The 17,311-nt window shown below is 33.7% G+C and overlaps 1 protein-coding gene across 2 annotated transcripts in view; it reads right to left on the bottom strand.

The window, feature by feature from the left end:
• LOC119078512 (scavenger receptor class B member 1) overlaps window positions 1-17,311 on the bottom strand; it is a 50,525-nt gene that overhangs the window by 12,229 nt on the left and 20,985 nt on the right. For both annotated transcript variants that reach the window (XM_037186073.1, XM_037186074.1), the window contains exons 3-8: window positions 15,443-15,603; window positions 15,170-15,314; window positions 8,173-8,373; window positions 2,211-2,438; window positions 2,006-2,123; window positions 128-294 (exon numbers count right to left, since the gene is read on the bottom strand). In XM_037186073.1, the coding sequence (XP_037041968.1) occupies window positions 128-294; window positions 2,006-2,123; window positions 2,211-2,438; window positions 8,173-8,373; window positions 15,170-15,314; window positions 15,443-15,603 (1,020 nt within the window). The remainder of the gene's footprint in view (window positions 1-127; window positions 295-2,005; window positions 2,124-2,210; window positions 2,439-8,172; window positions 8,374-15,169; window positions 15,315-15,442; window positions 15,604-17,311) is intronic.

The raw sequence follows: 17,311 nt of genomic DNA, 5'->3' as shown, positions 1-17,311 counted from the left end.
AAATTAAAATGGACGAGCCTACTCTACAATTAAAATTATTCATCGCATTCAAATCGAGTATTGACCTTCGCTCTGATCACAAACACCTATCTTCAATTGAAAGGTAAACCAATACGAACAAACTTACCGGTTGAATCATAAAATACGTTTCATGCAGCGATCGATTTGGCTTAGTTCCGATAATGTTATCATCGACCGATTCGTCACAGTCCAAGAAATGGGGATAGCTGAGCGCTATCGGAAATCCATAATAACAGTCCGATACATCCAACAAGCCGTACGGCAGACATGTACCTGTGTATCAATTATGCAAAATTTTATTTTCTTAATTTCAATTAACCTACACACCTACATCCAGCTAAGAAAAAAGAGTCACCAAAGATTCATGATAAAATCGAGAGTAACAAAATTGAGCTTTAATTTGTGTTCATTTTAAAAACAACAACAACACCAACAAATGTTTATTTGCTTAACAATGACCGCTACTGCTCTGTTTTGTTGCCTCTATGGCTAGTTCAAATCTCGTTGTATAGCGTAAAGTAATAAATACACAGCAGTGATCGTTGTACAAATATTTGTGTATTAATTGACCAAGCTAATAAACGAGAGTGTAAATATTTACTTTGAGTTAACATTGGTATTATACCATCGAAATTAAATGTTTTACGGTAAACTTGCGCGCCCCGCGGTTATAATTAAATTTACAAATTGTTTAATCATACAATGCAACATATATGGATGTGAGCATGTGAGCTGAAGTAGGTACATAAAGAGTTGGTCCTTGTTGTGTGGAATTGTCCAATGCTACTGTTGTCAGACAATTTTTGCAAAGTAAATGAGCAATTATTTGCTGGGAGATTAGCAGGGCCTATTTTTGCGAGGCTAAGTCCCGAAAATTCTCTAAATTCGTATAAATTCTTGAATTAAGAATTTCACGAATTTCAAGAATTGTCCAAGTATTTTCAAAACCTCTTGAAAATTCTAGAAATAGGCCTCGGCAGGGCCTATTCATGAAAACTCACGAATTAAAAGTTTGAAGGAATTCTAATTTTTAAATTCTCAAAAATTCTTGAAAAAAACCTTTAGAAAGTAGTCCCTGGTGATCATTTCGTTTGCGTGATTCTAACTTGATAATGGAAGGACACTCGATAATATGAGCAGTTGTGCCAAACGATTTTAATTAAAAATTAATTTTCTACAGCCAAAGGTAACCTGTTTGCTTAGCTCTCAAGCGAGCGCTGATCTCTTGATTCGTCGTTGGAATGCATTTTGAAAATTTATGACAAACTCCTCTGTCTCGTTATAGTTACATGATGCTCACTGGTAATCCCTAATATGCTCTAAGATCTCTCTCGCAGACGGGGCATTGGTAAATTGCATGCTATTTTAATCCTCCGTTGAATATCTTTAATATGACAATTAAGAGAGCAATGTACCATCCTCAAGACGATTGCAATTCTTTTTATGTCTGCACAACACACGAACAGGTTTTTAGCTCATAGTTCATTAAATACAAACTACGTAGTTAGCGAATAGCCAGACCAGAAGATTATTTGTTCTGAGTTAGTTTTAAAGACAACGCCGATCGATACGATTAATAATGAAAATGACCAGACAATCATAGCTTTCTGCTGTACCTTTTAATGGTGCAATGTGCGATAAATTGGATGGTTTAATGGTATTTTAACATTTAAAATGTAATTTGAAATGTAAGAAAAAAGCTAGACGTCTGGATGCTTATAGGCATCTGAATATTAATTGCTACGCATGACATTGACATGTGTAGCTAAACCTATTGTATTATGCCTCTAAACGATCCCATACGATGCATACGATTTATGGTATAACTATACCGCCTACACGCACATATAACACATCCAAAACATCAAAATATAATTATGCTACCAAGACGTTTCAGCCACAACAATCCATAAATCTTTAGAAAACTCTTCCAACTAATTTGAATTCAAAAATGGAAAATTAAAAATGATCATCTGACACATACCATCTCTGCAGAAACATTTATTCCGTTCATCGAAGTGCCCATTGTCCATAGCGTTCTCTTCGAACATATACTTGAATGCCGTCAGCGATCCGATGGTTTTTTCTTCGCCAACTCGATACTAATTGTCGGAAGAAGGAAAACAAATTGGTTGAATTAATTGGTTAACAAATAACGTTAATTGATTGTGTGTGCGAATTGTACATACCAATGTTTGAGCTCTGCACATACTTTTTCGGAAAAACCGTAACGTATCATTCGGTTCGATGAAACTCTTGAATTTCGTGCCATCCGATGCCATGTTAATGTTGCTACAATGTGGACCTTTCCATTGTTTCAAATTTTCGGAACCTTTATATGTGTCAATAAGCCCTGATATGCTTGAGTCGGTTTCACCGGTGTATATCGTTTCAAAATCACCATCGAAATCGTACATCTGATATAAAATAGAAACAAAGTTTCAGTTAAATACAGACCAGAGAGACAGATGTGAAGTAGAAAAAAATATATTTGAAATTTCAAATCGCTGTAAATGTTAAAAATTGTTGAGCCCATTCAATGTGAAAGCAATTTAAAATCAATAAAAATAATGAAAAATCCAACGACCGTCGACGAGACACCACTAAAAGGTTCGATATTTTGATTTAGACCATGTTTAACGTATGGTTTAAATGTTTTGTGACCATAAAACCAACCAGATTATGAATTTCGCTATCTTTTTCGAATGTCGATCATTTTGCAATGATTTCTAAATTGTTGACAAAAATTTATATCTTTAATCGGGCCCATAAAAAAGAAATTAAAAAACAACTTTTTCGCCCACATTAATTATTTTATGAAGAATCTATGTGAAATGTAAAACCGTACGCCTTTGAGTTTGGTTTGAATTTTTGATTTATTTTTTAGCCGAAGAGCTAACCGCTATAAATTAAAGAACAAAGTCGATGGAGAGACCTGGTCTGAAATCACTAGTCATATGATATTGGCAACGATGACAAAAATAAGCGATGAGTTCTAGGTGTTGTTAGTACTATGTACCGAAATGTATGTCAACAACAAAATGAAGTAAAAGATTTTGTACCAACCAAGGTTCTGAAAGAACAGGTTAAGACACCCACGAGGTCGGCTGACCAACAAATTTTGACAAATAGATGCTATTTATTGAACATACTCATTACAGATTGTTTGAAATGTCTTGGTACCAACATCGAACGATACTTTCAACGAATGAAGTAACAGATTCAATGATAACCACATTTCGATATTTGTCCGTCGTTTCTAAAAGATGCTAAAGTTACCGTCGATATGAAATCACTTCAGCGAAAAAATAGTTTTCTTTAGCCGACGCAATAAAATTTATATTATCGTACCCATAACATTGTTTCCATCAAGCACCTCTCGCTCACTCGCAGCGCTGCAATTTTATTTTCGCCTATTATCTGCCGACATTTTTCAATCCCTCAATGAACTTTGTTAAACCGTCATAGCCATAGCGAATTATATTTAAACAGTTAGTGCAGCTACAAATAGGTTTCTTCCATCGTACGGTAAAAACGAATTTTGACAGGCCGAAAACAACCGACCGTCATCCACAGAAGCAAACATAACCGCAACTTAAATAATATTGTTCGTTAAAAATTCAAAGTGAGGTTGTGACCTAATTCAGTATTCTTTTGTTATGCTGTCAAACTTGACAGTAGAACAAAAGAAAAATTTGAACTAGGTCTTTTTCGCGTTGCTGTGTTTAGCCACTAGCCACAGTTAGGTCTCGTGTTGTATTGCCAACACGCGCCAAAACTTACCACACATCGGATAAGGAATGTATTGGAAGAGAATTATGTAACCAATCTCTTTTAAGGAATAAGATCAGACCAGGAGGTGTAAAGTTATTGCACATCAGAAAACCATATTTTTGCAGAATTTTTTTTTTAGCAGTCGACCTCCACCACAACAACGAGATTGACTTTGACTATGAATGCTCTTCGTCTATTCAAATTGTCCTATATGCCAAATATGGTTATTGCACACATTTAGCATTACATTATGGTCAACATTATCTGTCACATTAACGATGCACGGAATTTCGATTACATCAAATTGAATAAATCATAAATTTGATAAATTGACGAATTTTTCGATCACAAAATTTGAATCCGAAAATATACAAAAAGTCCGTCTACGATGTGTAATGGTTTATAGCCAAAGACAGAGCTGAGGTTTTATTTATTGGACGGTAATTTATTGATACCAAAAAGTGTGTTTTCATTAATACTTAATGTCTCACAATAATCAGATGTTGCGCAAGGCACACGAGGCGAGTAGTTATAGATGGTGGCGAAAGGTGTGTTGTGCAGCAAATTAAATAAGGATTAAATATCCGATTTAGGATTTATTCGTTTCAGAAGGTGGCTTTGTTACTAATTTATGCAATAAAGATGAGTATGTGTTTGGTTTGGTCTCCTTGGATATATTTATTTAGGTTTTTCGATTTAAATTCAAATTGTATGCGTAGATTTTATTGAGGGACTTTCAACATAAGCAGGCTTTGTCATCTGTCAACGATAACGACGTCAAAAATAAGCGATGAACTTTGGTTGTTCCGCTTTTATATACAAGACATTACGTTAAAACAAATGAAGTAACAGATTTTGTATGAAACAGAAAGCGAATTTTAATCAAAAGAAGTACCAGATCTGACAGTTATATCTGGATACATTTGATGTTTCTGAAAGGTTAAGAATCGGAATGACCCATGACAAAATATTTGCATTTGAAATTAGTGTTGCGTGAACAGGTCAAGATCATTCTATTAACTTTTCACCAGACGACAAGTAACCAACATAATTATCGAATCTATTCATTTAATCTAATCATATCACACAGACTGGTGCAAAATCTATTACTTCATTAATTTTAACATAAAACCTTGTAATATATGTCTATGCTTATGTTTTTCATAGATGTCTTTACCAGATCAGGGAAATGCAAAATGAGTTTCTCCTTGGCCTTTAATAACTGTGAGAATACTAGTAATTTTACCGAAAATCCTGAAGGTCTAAGCCTGATGGAATGGAATGAACGAGAATATAATAATTAAAAAACTGAATTTCATCGAAGATTAACAGAAACGATAATTCGTAGATCTTGTTCTGTATAAACCGACACACAACAGTTGTATACCACAACTGTTATAATTTATTCAGAGGAAATTCAGCAAAAAAGAACCGTCAACCTGTTTAACAAAACAATTCACGTTTTCGAATCTATTGTTGAACTCTCGAAATCTTAAACATCTCATTCACTACCAAATGGCCAAAACCTTGAAACTAATATTAAATTCTATGTCGTAGTTCACAGTCATTGTCACCGCACAAGTCAATGGCTAACAACATGACTGAACAATGCATTAATTACGAATAAACTTTACCCATAAAGACGGCAAATAAACGAGCCTCACATCTCACATTATAACTTCATCGTCAGCGGTTTTGTTTTCATTTTATCAGATGAATTTTTAACAAAACACAAAAAGCTAAAAATTATTTTTCTCAATAAAAATTCCGGTTTGAAAGATAAATTTTTGACCAAAATGTGATAAATAAAATCAAGCTGAACGAATATGTGATGGCTTTATGAATTTTTACAGAGATGATGCTATTTGTGTATTGTCATTAAGCGATGAATTATACTAGTTTATTTTGTCGTGTCTTGTCTTCTATTAAATGAACTAGTCTCTTCATCTGTATGAAATTCAAGGTTTGTAAGAAAAAATATTTCAATTCAAAAATTGCTGGAACCACAACAACAATTAAGAACCACACAGTCTAACAATAAGATCATTGCGTATATGGACTGGACTGATTCAATTAAATATCAAAATTATCTTTGTTACATAAACGACAAAAGAAATCTAAAACTTCTTTGTCAACTGGTTAAAACAAAATAAAGTCTGTTTTCTGTTAGCGAACAGAGAACTAGAAAAACCAGTCCGTAGTCTACGTACACAAAATCAATAGGACATTGTCCAAGGCAAAAGGTAGAATTACTCCTAAGAACATTATTTTGCATCAAAAAAATTTGTATAAATTACTCTCACGATGAGAAAGATAAATAAGTTCGTTTATCATTTAACGGACTTGATTTCGATGACTAAATTGAGTAGAATATAAACGAAAAAAAAAATTTGCAACCATTTGTAGTCTACTAGCAGTTGGAGCAGCTCGAAGACAATTTGGGATCAGGTACCTATTTTGGGCTGTTGATTGTCTCAAACACTTTTTTTTTCTAAATTTTAAATATTCTTGAAGAAATGTATAAGGAAATTCATGCTAGATCGACCTTAATAAAACGAAATACTAGATTTTTTACCCTAATTATACTTTCAGTGATAGAAGTTAACGACTTAAAAATTCGACATCTATTACTTCAATGGATCTAAGTTTTTCCAATTGATTAATACAAATTCTATTACTTCGTCAGTTTTAAGATGCAGCACGCTATAAAGACCACATTAACAAGAGATGATCGCTTATTTTTCTCGTACCTGTCTTTAACATATGAGGTAGCCGATTCAAGCGACTGAAGTTCCCGAAAAGGGCTTTTTTTGTTGGCGGTTTCTCCAATTGTCAGAAATTTTTCAATAGTTGTAGTTTCAATAGAGCTTTTGTAGATTTCAGTATAAAATTTCACGAAACGACCGTATTCAACTATGAAAATAAAGTTGTCGCTTTTGTAGTTTTCAGTATAAACTAGTACTGCGTGGCACACTGTATTCTGGGTGATGAAAAATAGTAAGACACATTCTACCACTGTTTCGATTTTAGAGAAAACTAAGTGCGTGTGTCGACGTTAAAATGCAGTTCAAAATAGCTATTTTCGCAACAAGTGACAAAAAGTAGGACTTTCTGTTGCCTTTATTACAACTCGATGATAAATGCTTTTTTAGGCACACGATGTGTATTGTCATACTCGGCCTATGGCCTCGTGGGACAATCTTCACATCTAGTGCCTAAAAAAGCATTTATCACTCGGTTGTATAAATAAATATTACAAAACAAGGGATAAAAAGTTGAAAAGTAGAGTTTTCGTGTGAATTTTGCTGATCCGAGGCGAAGCCGAGGTAAATAAACCAACGAAAAAGAGGCTTTTCAACTTTTATCCCGAGTTATGTAATGGATTTTACATGCTTTCGAAACCTAAACCAATTTTTTTCTTGTTTTCCCTAAGTGGCTTCGACCTTAGGTAAAACAAAAGCATTTAAATATCATTTCTCATCAGACCATGCGACAGTGGTATGCGTTCTCTACGAACGCTATACAATTTTCTACACGCACAACTCTAGCGAATCATAGCTGAAATGTGTGTGAAAGCTAAGGCTTGAAAATGAACTGCAGAAAATTCATTTCCGGATGAATTTTTGTATGGTGGACAGGAAATGTAGTACTAGATTTCTTGCAGTTCATTCGTGATGTGAACATATATGAAGTTTGAAGTCACATACTTGTTATTACAATCAAACCGATCTTGTTCATTCTACATACGATACGATATCCATGTTAATGTGCACTTGTAAATGTCTTAACATTTGTAAATACATTGAAATGAAATGAATAAAGAGAATTCAATTGGAGATTTAATTAAGTCATCACAAGTAATATCAGGTTGTGACTACCTTACCAAGTTAGTAGTTGTCTCTCTTGCAACCGCATACACCTTATTATCAAAATTAGGCCTGAAATCGGACAGTATCCGCTTGCAAATTTCGTTATGTTAGAAGTGTGTGAATACAATGAAAAAAAAACTACAAGCGGGCACTGTCGCTAGAGAGCAGCGATTTTTCCAATTCTCCTGAAGATCTAACATTCTATCGTATAGATTGATGATGATTCAATCCGGGTCTAGGTCTAGAACTTTGTAATTACAAAGTAATTGAATGTAATGACAATTTGATAGCCACCCTGACATTTAATTATTTGAATTAAATAAACATTAGCTGAAGTACATCTGGGTGCAATAAAGTCATTAAGATCTGTTTCGTTTTTGCATCCAAGCTCAACATATAAAAAATAATTGGCAAAAAAAATGTCCAATTGTTTCTGTGTGTACAAACTATTTGAATCCGCATCTCAGATATCGAATAAATGAATAAAATTAATTAACAAATTACTCACTCTGTCGATTAAGCCAACTTTTTCAAAGTAAATCCAATCCGGCATAAATTTATTTCCCAATGTGGTCAACGGACTCTCATAGCCAAACATGAATTCCTTGGCGGTCATTCGAACAATTGGTTGAGAATCTGTTTGTCTTATCACCAAATTAATTGGCAGCCGAAAGAAGTATGGTTTTTCCGCTGTTACTTGAGCAATACTCTGAAAATAACAAAGAAGAATTAATAAAATCAAATAAATTTAATTAAAAAAAAAAAAAATCAATTCGACGGATTCAAGTGTGTGTATTAGCGATATAAATTGGATATTATTGTTATGTTAGAATCTTCCGCGATAATTATGGATGTGACAAGGTTTTTTTACTTCTCCAAATTGCCAAACCATTCGGTATATAACATTGTGTGCGGTGTTGATGGCAAGCACACATTTCTTCATTCCCATTTTTTTTTTAAATATATTTAATTATGCGTATTGATGATGATGATCATGTTTTGCGATTCAATAGAGAAAAGACGAAAAAAAAATGATTTTCTATCGAATGGTCCACCTACCACAATCCACCGATCTTGAATGAGTGTTCAACGCTCAAATCTCCAATATCCATAAAATATTTTACACAAATTGTCTATTGCATCAGCGATAATTTATCTAACCATTTTGCCTCTACAGTCATAATCTACATTTTTATTTATGTTAAAGATTTTTACTTTTTTTCATTGTTATTAACCGCCTAGACAGTCCAGTCGATCCTACACCTCATAAACAAAACAGCACATAATATTATGCGTAATCACCATGACATTAGCTTGTTCAAAGAAATCCATAAAATCTGTTCACAAGCGCGACCTGCTAAGTATAATATGATAAACTTCGGTCGATGGTTATTTGTGTTCGTCTATTATTTCGGCGAAAATACATCTATCCAACCAGCGTTTCACTCAAGCCGCCCACAATTCATTTTTGAAATTTTCGTATTGCAGCGTCTCGAAAATGTTTGAATTAATTGGAATTAATAAATTTCAAATATCATGTCGATTATCGATTATCGTTATAATTTCGCACTTTACACGAAAATATTTTGGTTTGATCGGACGATCGGACGACAGAAACACACATAATTTACCTGAAACTACCGTTTAATTGACAATATTCAAATTGAATGAGTAAATTAATTAATTAATTAGTAAATAAATTTAAAAAAAAAACATAATGCCAGGCGTGCAGTGTGTTCGTTTGTGTGCAATAATGTTTTCATTATCGCCATTAGATATTGAACTGATCAGGTGTAGGTCAAGGATTGCATTTGAAAAAGTTGTTTTTTATTCAATTGCTTGAACGACTTCCGATTTCCAACTAGAAATTACATAAATTTTACGGAGGAAATGCACTGCGTATTATGTTGAATCAAGTGAATGGTATGTGCATGAGAGAGAAATACTGGTTTGTTTTATGGATACGCTTGGTAACTGACCTAGTCCAAGTCATTGTCATTCAACTTGGGACTTAATATAGTTTGCAATTATTGCAGTCTGTTTAGATTTTAGTTGGTGTTATCGAATGGATAACAGCATCGAACCTATATCCGTCTTACTTGTTTGGTGACATTTTTTGGTATTAATATTTTACGAAAGGTATGAGGTAAGTTGAGGCAAATACATTGATTGAAGAACTTAACTTGTAAGATTTTAGTAAACAAAAGTAAGATTTCAGGGTCACCTTTGAAAGTAACCATTTTTAAAACTAAGTGGACAATAGTGACCGCTCGGATGATAATAGTTTTTTAGTTTTAACAAGCACATCATTATATCACTAATGTAATTGTCGAATCTGTTACTTCCTTTGATCTAAGTGTTTTCGATTGATATACATAATCTATTACTTCATCAGTTTTAACATGCATGTTGCTGTATAAGACCTCAGACATCATGTCTTTTGTTAACAGATTTATTTAGTTACAAAAAAGATCTTGAATCGGCGATCGTGAGTGATGCATTGTATAATGTATTTATTCCTATAGACCGATTCGCGACCTGCAAAAGTCTAGGACACTTAGTATTTTACAAGAAAAATCATCAGTTAGAGGTAAACTGCTCTCATCATAATGTAATTTTGGTGGATCTTGTTTGTTTCTTTATGTTTGTCTTTATGTTTCTTCAATTCCACACGTACCTGTGAGTCAAACGACACTCTTTACGCTTCTTTTGTTGACAACATGTAGTTACTACTAGAACGATGTGGAACAATTAAAACTGTAGAATGCTGACCAATTATAATCTTTAATTGAGTTGACTTTAGTGAAATTTCAGCCTGAATTTGCTTCAGCTGTTTTTGAGCTGGTATAAAGACGATTAAGTGATTTCTGTGTATGTGTGGACCAGCTTTTCTTGTATAAAAATCAAGTGCCCCAGAAGTTGACAGTCCCGCAAAGTGACCTTTAAACAGGTCAATTTCAGGTTCGAAATTAATTCATTCTTGAATCTTAGTGAATGACTCAAAACCTGTTGTGATATTTAATCGAGTAAATATTCAAAGTCCCTCCGGGCTGCCCTTGGAGAATATTATTAGTAGCAGATACCATACCGTATATAGTCGACGTCAGTGAAATTTAGACGTGCTTATATTGTTGAAATATGCACGCACGCCCTTGTGATAGTGGTAAGCCCGTATAGAGACATATGATCAGTTTTGTTTGGATGAGTGCTCCAGCTGAAGCAAATTCATGTCTAAATTCCACTTACGTTTACTGTACTTGCAAATTAAAATTCTTTTTCGATTTATCACAACTATAATGAACGCAGATCCGATTTAATTTATGAACCAATAAATCTCGAGCTCATTTTCTTCATCGTTAGACTCACAAATATGATAAATTTCTATAAAACGAATAGTTTGATCTCAGTCAATGACATACACCAGTAGCATACAAAGTGAATGAATTGACTGTAGAAAAATAATAATGGTGAACTGGTTTCGATGGATACACAACCCACGACCACACGATCCAGAAATTCCAACGATGATGTGTATTATACTTTCAATTTTACGTTAATAGTGGAAACAAAAAAATGGTCAATATGGTTTGATTAACTTTTGCTGTCACTTGCAACAAGAAACGGTGCACAACGCTTATATGTTAAGGTCAATGGTTATTCATACCTGGGTCCGTTTTTAATAACAATCGATAGCATGTAGATCATTTAATTTATGACTTTAGATTTTATTGGATTTTAATTGAATAAATTCTAGTGAAATCAAATGGAAGCATCAATAATGGGCCTTCAATTATTGTGTTGTAATTCGCGCGGATGTAATTCAGATATTAATTAGCTAGCGCATTTTAGATTTTACGCTTACCGAATGGGAGATACTCTTAGAGGACAAATTAAAACCGCATCATTTAGACCGGTCAATTAAACAATACCACCTTGTCTCTCAACAATATATATAATTAATAACAAGATGTGTGATAATGGTATTAGGTAGCTAATTTTATGCCTACGCAATGTTTCGCAAAAAAAATCTGAGAAAATTGATCTTGATAATGCTAAACCGATGAGGTTATTGCGGTTGTAATTTCATTGAATTGAATTTTAATTTCTTTAGTGAATCATTACATTGTGTGTATCTCCAGTATAAATTGCGACTTCTTTAAATTGCGTATGCGAATTCTCCGTAAAAACATTAAAAGGTCTGAAAAAGGGCAATAAAAATGTGTACGTGATGCCTAGACGTAATGATGCTATACATTAAATAAGCTAACAATCCAAAAAGTTTGGTAGATGGAATTGGCACTCGCGTGCGAATATTTAACAAAAGAAAAACTTTATTTGCCCCCGGGTGAGGTTTTGTAACACTATTTGCAGCCAATTGTCGAAGCATCCAATTTTTAGGCCAGTTTATATGAAGAACATTAAAGTTGGTTCTGACGAGACACTCAATTGTAAGACCAGTTTCTACACGGAATATTCAAAAATCTTCTGGCGAAACACCCAATTTTCAGGCCAGTTTGTACATTTACGATTAAAGTTGAATCTGACAAGACCTCAATTGTTAAGATAGTTTACACAAGGAAGATTCAAGATCCAAACACTTAATTGTTAAGCCAGTTTTTAGAAGAAAAAGTTTGGATTTTTCTAACCCATTAGTCAGGCCAGCTTGTACAAGAAAGATTAAAGTTGTTTCCGACGAAACACCCAGGTTAGTTTTTACATAACAAGGAAAAATGAACTGCTTGAAAACTCTATGGGTGCCAATAGTGTTTCATAGAATGTCTGTATCCTGTTGCAAAAAGTGTATTCTTATACCATTTGTACCCCTACTTGGGTGCGAATAGTTTATTTTAGACTATTTGCACACGGGTGCAAATTGTTCTTTGACAAAATGGAGTCGGAACAGAAATAAAGTTTTCTTGTTTGAGATACATTTTTAATGTAAACAAATAACGACTCAGAAACGGTAATAAGTTACACAGAAATCGAGCATGACATCTTTGTTGCTGTTGATCGTACATCGATATATAAAATATCGTATGATCAACGGAATGCTTTCGTCATCGAGAATTTTGTTCTAGGACACTTCGAATTGAGTTCGAGCAGCTTATGGTGATGGCAAGGGTAAATAAAATGTTGATTTTCGTTGCTTTTTGTTTACGCAATCATTTGTTTACTTGTATATAATCGTCAGATTCATTGCTATTGCGTGAGAAAAACTAATTACAGAAAAATTTAATTAAGATATCGATAACTTCCTGATTATTGACTCATATTGATTGAGTTAAATGTTAGAGTATGAATGAACCGCCCCAAGCATCTGCATTTATGGTCGTCAAATTTAGCTTTTTAGAAACGGTAAGTGTGTTACGGCATGCCAGTCGATAAATCTGTTACTTCGTTTGTTTAAAGTATCCGCCCAGGATTTTGGTACAAAATCTGTTAACATTTTTTGATATGTAAAAGAAAAACAAACTAGAACTCATCGCTTATTGCTTTAATCGTTTTCGGTAACAGATGAGTGTTACAACCCTTGACAAATCCTTCTCGCTTCGAAAATTCGACATGTAATTACTTTCGGTTCTCTTAGCAGGCCATACAAAACTCATACATCACCCGGAAAAGTACTTTCGGACTACAGTCCTTGTGACGTAAATATATTGGTGTTTAATGGAACAAGGAATGCTCTACTAATATCCACATTCAAACAGTTTCAAACTCTCTTCGTCTTGAACCATTTAAAAATGTGGAATTTTCGAATTTCTTTAGATGTAGCTTCATGGCCAGTCTGTCAAGCGAAGCCATTTTAACAGAAATTAGCTTAGAATGAGTCACTCTACCAGTTACGATGACAACCTGTGCTCAAATTGACTCGTAGGTCCAGAGCGGCCATAGATGCCGAATATCCGAAACTGCCCCACGGACCCAGAAACTGAAAACAGTTTCGTGTAGTACTCGAGTCCCTCAACCAGAATATAAAAAAAATCAGAGGCTATAACGCGACTGTATTTAAGTTTTGTTCAACCGAACCGTGGACCGTAAACGGATAATTTCCATATTCGGCTGATCAATTTGTTCTTATCCACTTCTCTCTATAGAAGTCACTAATAGATCTGAGGTGTTACTGTTAACTAATCTATAATTAGCAGCTAATTAATAAGCGGCTATGATCTTAAAAACACCGCAAGCGTTACACACACATCGCTAAATACATTTATTTCGCAACTGCAAGTCGTAAAGAAGATCTCCTCAAGATTTCTATTAATTCTTTTCATTCCATAAAGTTTCCTGTATTCAAATTATTGAATGATAAATGTAAAAATGACATGTTATGTCGAATATCTAATGTACGCGTATGAATAATTATTGACTGTATTAACATTATGACTGGTATGAGGAATAAATCACAGTTACAGATTGCGACAATTGATTCCGATCGCAGATAAAGTTACAATCTCCAAGGAAATCATGTTTCGATAGTGTGTTTATTGATTCATTAAGGGTTTCTTTGATAGAGCGTAAATTTTACAGTTTGACTAGATATAGTGGACATAATTTCTGGCAGGGACTATTTCTAGGAAAACATTTCCCTGAATGTTTCAGAATTTTCCAGAATTTTTCCGTCTTTTTTCAAATTTTTCCATTAATATTTTTTGGGAAAATTAAAGAAAGTACAGAAAAATGCAGGAAAAGTTAAGAAAATAGTCCCTGGTTTCTGTTAAATGGAAAACTTAAATTTCTCAGAAGATTTCAACTTCAAATTTTCAAGAATATAGAAGAGATACTTGCTGTTAACATTGATTTCCTAATCATTATCTATTTTAATCACTCATAATCTGCAATCAACAGAATAACTATCTCGCCTGGTTCTATCTGTTGCCCTAATTAATGTCAACAGATTGACAACAAAATCTTTTACTTCATTTGCTTCAACATAAACATTCTTCTTAAGACAACAGGCAGAACGAATCGGTTTATTTTGTCGTTGTGTCGAGAGTCGATATCCATATGCACAAAATAAAACGTTGCTAGATCCCACCGCTGACCCGTTCACTACAAAAATGTGCTACAATCACTTCTTCATTCCATTCAAACTGAAGGCAAATTTCTTTTTCTTCATTGGCCAATTATCATTACACTCGTCATTACCACTGTCATGGTAATTCAGTTAGTTGGTAAGGAGACCAGAAATCCGAAAACAAAAACAACAAAAAATGAAAATTAATTTGTAAGAGTTCAACGATTTCTGTCTTATAAATGAAATAAATGAACCCGGTTTTTTGTTTGCATACACAATCGCCGTGACCTTGCATTGTTGCTGCTATCAACTGAAACAACAATTACTTTGCTAATCACCAATCGATGGCTGATGGTATGGGAACAAGTGTGTGTCGTTCGAAGTTATATTTAAAAGGTAAAAATGAAATTCACGCTATAATGATCTATAACCATCTACCGTAATAAATCCAATTTTTTATGATTGAAAGACAAATATACTAGAAACTTACCAGTAAGGCTATATTTGGTAACATGAAAACGTCATCCTCTCGATTACCCATCGATAATTCTTCGCTCCACACCAACGGATGCTTTGGTACCATTGAAATGGTGCCGTTCGTATTGAACACCACTTCGTCATGCAAAAGCATTTCCCTATTTGAAATAAAAATAAAATCGTCAAATTGAAATTTGCATAGACTTTTGGCTTAGATCTCGTAAATATATTTATGAAATTAATCGGTTTTTCGTTTGTGTGCATTTTTTATTATTATCTTAGTTACCTGTAAACATATGGTCCAATTTCTTCAACTTTCATTTTTTCATCGCCTCGCATGAACTCTTCCGCATTTGTAATGTTGAACAGATAAATTTTGATGTATAAATCAACCGGTGGATTTTGCCAAAGATTGAAAATTTCGCCATCGTCACCGAAAATTAGTTTCTGAAATGTGAAGATAAGGATCAGTTTGAATTGTGAATAAGTAATGTGTTCTGCTATAAAGCGGTAGAGATATGTTGTTCAATTATAAGATTACAATTTCTTGTATGACTTTATGGTAACTGAGCGAGCTGAATGTAATTTAAAGTTGATAAAAGTGAGCAAGAGGCTTGCATGTTCAAAGACTGTAAAATCTGAGTGAGCACAGACGATAACAACGTCTAAACTAATTCTAACAATTTGCAAGGTTCAGCTCATAACAGGTATATTTAAGGTCCAATGGCTGTTGGTGGGAGTCTTTGCGTTCTGCCCTCGTCCCCCAACGAAAAGGTCTTAGGCTAAAACACAAAACTTCTTGTTAAACTTGTCAATAGCAAACTACATAAACGCGACGTTTCACATTAGCGAATTATAAGAAAAATGATTTTTTTTTAATTGCTGCGATGTCAGTAGAAGTTTCTTTTTTTAAACAATACAATTTCATTTTTCTTATAATTCGCTAATGAGACACATCCCATTTCTGCATTTAACTCTTCATATATTAAAATGGTTGCGGTAGCTGTGACGTATTCAACGGAACATTAGGGGCCGACTAACAAATATTTCATCTATAATCAATCTCGTGTCCTTTCACAAAACTATTGAGAGTAGACTGAAATGTTTATTTTGCAAGTCCTTTTCCGGCTGATCGAAATCACTCAATCTATTTCCGCAACAGTAGATGCTGGGATTAAAAAGGAAAATTATGGTTTGTCGTTGCCTCTTCATTTATATCTTAAGATCGTACCTAATAGGTACTACCTATTCCCCTCCCGAATGATATAAATATAGCTACAACACGGAAGATTAAAGAGAAATACTTGCGGTGAGTGATGATTCGGCCTCTCCAGTTTTTACTTTTAAGAAACGGTCATCTGTTATCGACGGCAATGACAAAAATAATAGATGAGCTTTGTTGTAATAGGAAAATGTTCGCTAAAACTGATGAAGTACAAGATTTTGTATCAAACATAAGGCGATAAACAAAATAAACGACAGATTTGAGTACTATAATGTGATAAGCGTGCCATTTCTCGAAGGTTAATAAGTACTTTCAGTGGTGCATGTTTAGCAATCTGTTACAACTGCAAATTCCAGTTAAGTAATCAAGCTTTGAAGATGGTACAGACAAGGAATTTGCTCTGATAAATAATCGATTAATAAAACGTAATAAAAAACGCGAAAATATGTTGTCCGTGAGTAATAATGACCGAATAAAGAACATTAACATCGATAAAAATGAATTATCAACGAGTGAAAACATTTTTTTTAAAATTTATAGCAAATTGATGCAGTCTGTTTTGCTGGAGGTTTTGAGTAAAACTTTAAAAACAACAAAATCGTAAGAAAAATTATGGCTTTTGTTTTAAAATAAAATACTAAGTTCATTCGAGAGGCATTTAAAAAAAATCTTTTCGTGAAATGCTGTGCAGAAAAGCTATGCGCTGAGTGTTATCATAATGTGACCTTGAATGCTAGTAAGAAAATTTATTTCTTTTGTGTTTGCTGTACACAATTTTTATGATTCAATGCCTCAAGATGTTATATAGAGTCGTTCGAATGAAAGAAATTAAAAGTGTCTCAATAAAAATGTTTTTTTTAAAATTTTTTCAGTAATTCAATTTGCTGTTAAATGGCTCATAAATCTGAAAATGAAGTGTGTGGAAAAATG

The sequence above is a fragment of the Bradysia coprophila genome, unplaced genomic scaffold (genome assembly GCF_014529535.1).
Source record: "Bradysia coprophila strain Holo2 unplaced genomic scaffold, BU_Bcop_v1 contig_297, whole genome shotgun sequence".
Classification (NCBI taxonomy): Eukaryota; Metazoa; Arthropoda; class Insecta; order Diptera; family Sciaridae; genus Bradysia; species Bradysia coprophila.
This window is presented reverse-complemented; position numbering and strand designations above follow the sequence as displayed.